Genomic DNA, 5,270 nt, shown 5'->3' on the forward strand with positions numbered 1-5,270 from the left:
AGGCCTCGATCAAATGCACGTCCTTGTGTACTACAAGTACAAGAAGTAAGAAAACATTTACCATGGTCATCTTCATAATTGAGGTTGGAAACAAGAAACCAGATATCTTAGATAACTCAAGGCTGCTTTAAAATTTACCTAGGCTCGTTATTTATAAGCATTTTAAAAGGTGTTTAGTAATGCATTTAAATAAATTCACTTTTTTTAAGAGGAAATAAATTCACTTGTGAAACTCTTTACTAACTATTAATGAGAGTAATTAATTGCTATTTCTGTTTAAAAAAGAGTGCTTTTTTTTACTTTTGATAATATTAGACGAGACAATCTGTTTTGGAACATGCTCTTATATTTTTAAAACAGTAAAAGAAAACTTCATTCAAGCACAAACTACGGAACAAATCCGAACTCATAAAAAGTGGACACTAAAGGGAATTAATTTGAATATTTTAGATATTTACGTCATTTTTTATTAATTTCTTATATTTGAGCATTGGGATAAATCTTAATACCAATATTTCATACAATAAGAAATAGATTATTGTTTCAAGTTTGACACTTTTACGTTGAACAAACATGAACATAATGGAATAAAGTGTGTTTCACCTCCACCTCATGGAACAAGGTGGAACAAACATACAATTAACTAATATAATCTCAAAATAAAACTTAATTCTTTTTTAAAACAACAAATATGTCTCTCTCKTTACATTCTATTCATTTTAAATTTTTAGTTATTGTATTTTATACTCTTTAAACTTTTACTTTATTGTTCTTCAAATATTATTTTTATACGATTTTTATATTTTAATTAATTTATATAGCCAAGTAAATCTAACGAAGTAGTGTGCCCCTCGCCTGGTGCCAGCCCGAGTTCTTTTGTATAAAGCTAAGTAAATCTGACGCTATATCGTGCCCCTGGCCTGATGCCCATCCCGAGTTCTTATGTATAAAGTCAAGTAAATATGATGCTACGTCATGCCCTTCGTCTTTAGACGAAGCTTAACCCATACGAAAATTTTTTATTTTCAAGTTTTTTATTAGTTTTTATTTACATAATCCCGTATAAACAGAATACTTGGTACAAAATTTGGAGTGTGGTTCAGCACCCAACCCATGATTAAACTGCGTCTTAACCCAATATATACAATGTGTGACACCATCCATCTTTTCATGCCTCTAAAAAAAGCTAACCTAAAACACAAGGATAGATTCTATGCAGCAAGGACAAGAACCTTGATTGTTCCTTGACTGTTTGCTGTTAACATAGTTGGGCTATCACTTTTCCAACAGACCGCGCTAATGAAGTACGATCCGCCTTCCTCCTCCCCTTCGTTTGTTTCAGAACGGAATCTATGCGATGCTGCAGGCCTCGAGATATCCTACAAAGTCATATATATATATATATATACACATATGTATGTGTCAGTGTTAAGTCATGCAGATCGGCTGGACTTGAACCGTTTCTCCTTCATATATGTTGAAAATTGGAACTATGGTTCTCTCCTCAAGGGCTCTTTTGGAGAGTAATCTGATCGGGTTTCACATATTCTCACGGTCAAAATAAAAGTTTAAATATTGAAAGCTAACCTTATGGTAGACGAAAACTTCGTTAGTCTCACTGCCACAGGCTATGTATTCATTATTCACGGTTAGACCCACGAAATTCTTCTCGTTTGTGTGTCCTCTAAAAGTCCGCAGCTGCAACATGCAAACTCAGTCAAACCAAAACGAACCCAATATATTCCACCTGAGGTGGAATCTAGAGGCTGTTTGGTTGGTTATTCATCAAGTCCTTAATGGATAAAGCTGTCTGTGTGGATTAATTTGTCTGTGTAGATGGGGAAGGGTTTTGTTTGGGAGGGGTTTTCATAGATGGAAGAAATGTGTTTTTTAATTGGGAGGGGTAGGTTCGGAAAAAACTTGGCTTTCTGCATAAAGCTCCCCCCTAGAAGCTTAGTGAATAAGCCATTTTCTATATTACCAAACAGTTATGTATAATTGACCGAATAAATTGCAAGTCCCATTAAGCTGCTACCAAACAGGCCCTTATGTGTTGGTGATTTTAGTGTCATCAGGTCATTTGGTGCAATTGGATTTACAAGAGAATGGAGAGGGCTCGATTAAGCTATAATACAGGTTAGGAGGTGCGGAATGCACACGTGTATAAGCTAACTTGAACCTGGAATCACTGTATGGTGGAGGTCATGAGAGCCAAGTCCGTTTTCTGCCTAAAAACTTGAGTATGAATTTGGAGTATCCTCAAGTAAATTTCGTTCGTACACGGACCTGACCTCTACCCCAAAGAGTAGAGCGGTTCCCTGGCTTGCAAACTCAGCCTCGTGCTAAAAAACAAAAAAGATTGCATGGAAAGCAAAGACTCAACGAATGATGACTGGTAGTCTTACTGGCGTATTTTCCTTGACGTCCCACAAGCGCAACGTGCTGTCAGTAGACGCAGAAGCAAGCTCAGAATTGGATATGAATTTTACATACGAAACAGCTTTCCGGTGTCCGCTAAATATATGCAATGGCTGACTTATATTTCTCAGGTCATAATAATGAATGTGATGATCTGCAGAACCCACCTGCAAGGTGCATAAGTAGCGCCATCTGGTAAGTGAAGATATGCAGATATAGTTAAACCAAACAAACCCAATATGTCCCACAGAGAGGTAGGGTTTTGGGAGGGAAGGATGTAAGCAGAGGTTAACTCTACCCCATGGGGTAGAGAGGTTGTTTCCATGAAGACCCCCGGATTGCAAGAACCAAAAAGAAAAAGGAAACAAGTGTGGTAGGTATGCAGATATAATTGTAAACATAATATAATCGAGGGTCAATAGCAATAAATAATCGAGAGAGGAACATACTGCAACGTGAAAACTAGATCCAGGATTATACTTGACTGAACAAATATTTGCTTTCATATCAATATTAAGGACACTTGCCTCTTGCTTTGTACACCAAATCTTGACCTGTTGGATAAGAGTGAAGATATGCAAAGCATTATGAAGCCAGAATAAAAAATCATACACAATATTAAAAAATTTACTCCGAATTAAACAGAGGGACAGGAACACCTTGAGGGTGCGTTTGGTAATGTGGGACAATTAGACTGGGACTGAACAAGACTGAGTGGGACAAAACGGCATTTTTTTTTGTCCCACCGAAATAGGTGGAACAAAAATCAGGGAGATGGGACAAACTTGGTAAATTGCTAAACTACCCATATCAAATGAAAACCCGAAAACCTTTCGCAATTCTCTCACCCTCTTAACTCAATCTCATCCATCCAGTCTTGTCCCGTCCCTTAGAGCAATTAATGTGTTGTGACAAGGCTCATCCTTACTGGCCCAGGCCAGCAATACTCGTGTTACCGGTAGAGACTATAGCGCCTCCCTGGAGGTCAAGGTTTCAAGCCTCACCAAAGGTGAGGAGTGTGTGAGTATTTGTTTTATATATATATATAAGGTCAGGTTCATGGGAAAACTGCAAAAATAATGAAAAACCGAGGAACACCTTTGGTGACCGTTCATCTGGAAGGCATGCACATGTGCATACAAGTAATTTGTAAGCAAATTGTCCGGTATGCAAATGTGAATAACATGCACACGTGCATAAAAACCAAGAAACAGCTTCAATTACTTGTATGCGCATGTGCATTACCGGCCAGATGAATGGCTACCAGATGTTCCTCAGTTTTTCAGTTCTTTGGGGGTTTTCCCCTGAACCTCCCTCTCTCTCTATATATATACACTATATACTTCAAAAAGACACAGAGAAGGCGATGTTATTGGCAATAGATTTAGATTTTGCTTCCAATTTTACAAATTGAAGTACCTTGCAGTCATCACTTCCGGATACTAGCATTGTAGGCTCAGTGCGTGAGAAATCAACACTCCATGCTCGTTTCTCATGCTCCTCGTACTCCATAATGCTCTAAGTCAAAGTTGCAAATTAGACTGGAAGTCAACAGCTGAGCGTTTACCTTACCCTTTATAAAAGATGACAAATAAATAAACAGTAAACTCAACCTAATATGCTATACCTGGCGAGTAGTTACATCCCATACAGTCACAATACCCTCATAATCACTACTCGCTAAATGGTTCTTTGTGTACTTGTTCCAGCTTAAACAACTAAGTTTGGATCGTGTTGGCATTTCAACTATAGGGCACTGCACATCTGCTTGTTCATTCACCACCTGCAAAAACACTTCTGCTGGTAAGCACAACGAAATGAAGGCAAATAGGCTGTTTGGTTGATTTTCCATTAAGTCCTGTATGGATTAATTTGTCTGTATAGATTGGGAAGGTTTTTGTTTGAGATAGTTTTTCGTAGATGGAAGGAGCGTATTTTTTAATCTAGAGAGGTAAGTTTGGAAAAAAAACTTGGCTTTCTGCATAAAGCTCCCCCTAGAAGCTTACCGAATAAACCACTTTCTGTATCATTAAGCTACTACTAAACAGCCAGGTATAGCTGAGTCCCATTAAGCACATTAAGCTACCAACAAACAGGCCCCAAGTGTCTTCCATAAATAAGACGTTGTTCAATACGGTTTTTGAAAGGCATTTAGTAGTTCAATTACTCCCTCCGTAACAAAAGAAATGTCCACAATGAAAAACACAGTTTTAGGATCGTTAATTATTGCACTTTTTACAATTTTACCCTTAATAATAGAGGAAGTAATGAATTCCTCTTTCTCATAATCAAGGGTAAGAATCAGAAACCTCCGGGATTCTGCTTTTATAATGCTTTATTGGCTTAGCAGGCCAAAATTTCTTCTTTTGTGAATTTCAATTAACATGATAAACAACAGAATATACAGTATGATGTTCCAACTTTATTTGTATACAAAAAGTTCAAAGGTAAGAACAGAAAATGTGACACAGATAAGAGATATCTCAAATTCGGTGCTATTTGTAAGGCAGTGATGTACCCTTCATACCAAATATACTCCTACTAATTATTGTCAAAAAATTTAAAACATTTCTTACCTTTTAAAGATTTATTGAGACTCATTGAAGTATATAAGCCAAACCACAAGGTAAACGAACCCAGTATATACCACCTGGAGGTGGGGTCTGGGGAGGACACTAGAATGTCATCTTTCAAATTATTAACCACTAGCTATGCAAGTGGAAGTGTGGAACTAGCAGACTGACTACCTAGGGAGCTGAACACAACTTTATATATATATATATATATATATATAGGGGAGCGATCAAATGCAAACCACTCAATTTGTACAAACCGTGCAAACCGCATTCAAC

General features: G+C 37.3%; 1 protein-coding gene across 1 annotated transcript in view; it reads right to left on the minus strand.

Annotated features, from left to right (window-relative positions):
- Positions 1-1,074: 1,074 nt before the first annotated feature.
- Positions 1,075-5,270, minus strand: part of LOC112529195 (E3 ubiquitin-protein ligase COP1-like) — a 15,957-nt gene continuing 11,761 nt past the window's right edge. The window contains exons 8-13 of the mRNA XM_025140327.1: positions 4,046-4,201; positions 3,838-3,936; positions 2,868-2,972; positions 2,406-2,585; positions 1,588-1,698; positions 1,075-1,379 (exon numbers count right to left, since the gene is read on the minus strand). Of these exons, the coding sequence (XP_024996095.1) occupies positions 1,212-1,379; positions 1,588-1,698; positions 2,406-2,585; positions 2,868-2,972; positions 3,838-3,936; positions 4,046-4,201 (819 nt within the window). The 3' untranslated portion in view covers positions 1,075-1,211. The remainder of the gene's footprint in view (positions 1,380-1,587; positions 1,699-2,405; positions 2,586-2,867; positions 2,973-3,837; positions 3,937-4,045; positions 4,202-5,270) is intronic.

Source organism: Cynara cardunculus (genome assembly GCF_001531365.2).
Source record: "Cynara cardunculus var. scolymus isolate 2C chromosome LG 1, CcrdV1, whole genome shotgun sequence".
NCBI classification, from domain to species: Eukaryota; Viridiplantae; Streptophyta; class Magnoliopsida; order Asterales; family Asteraceae; genus Cynara; species Cynara cardunculus.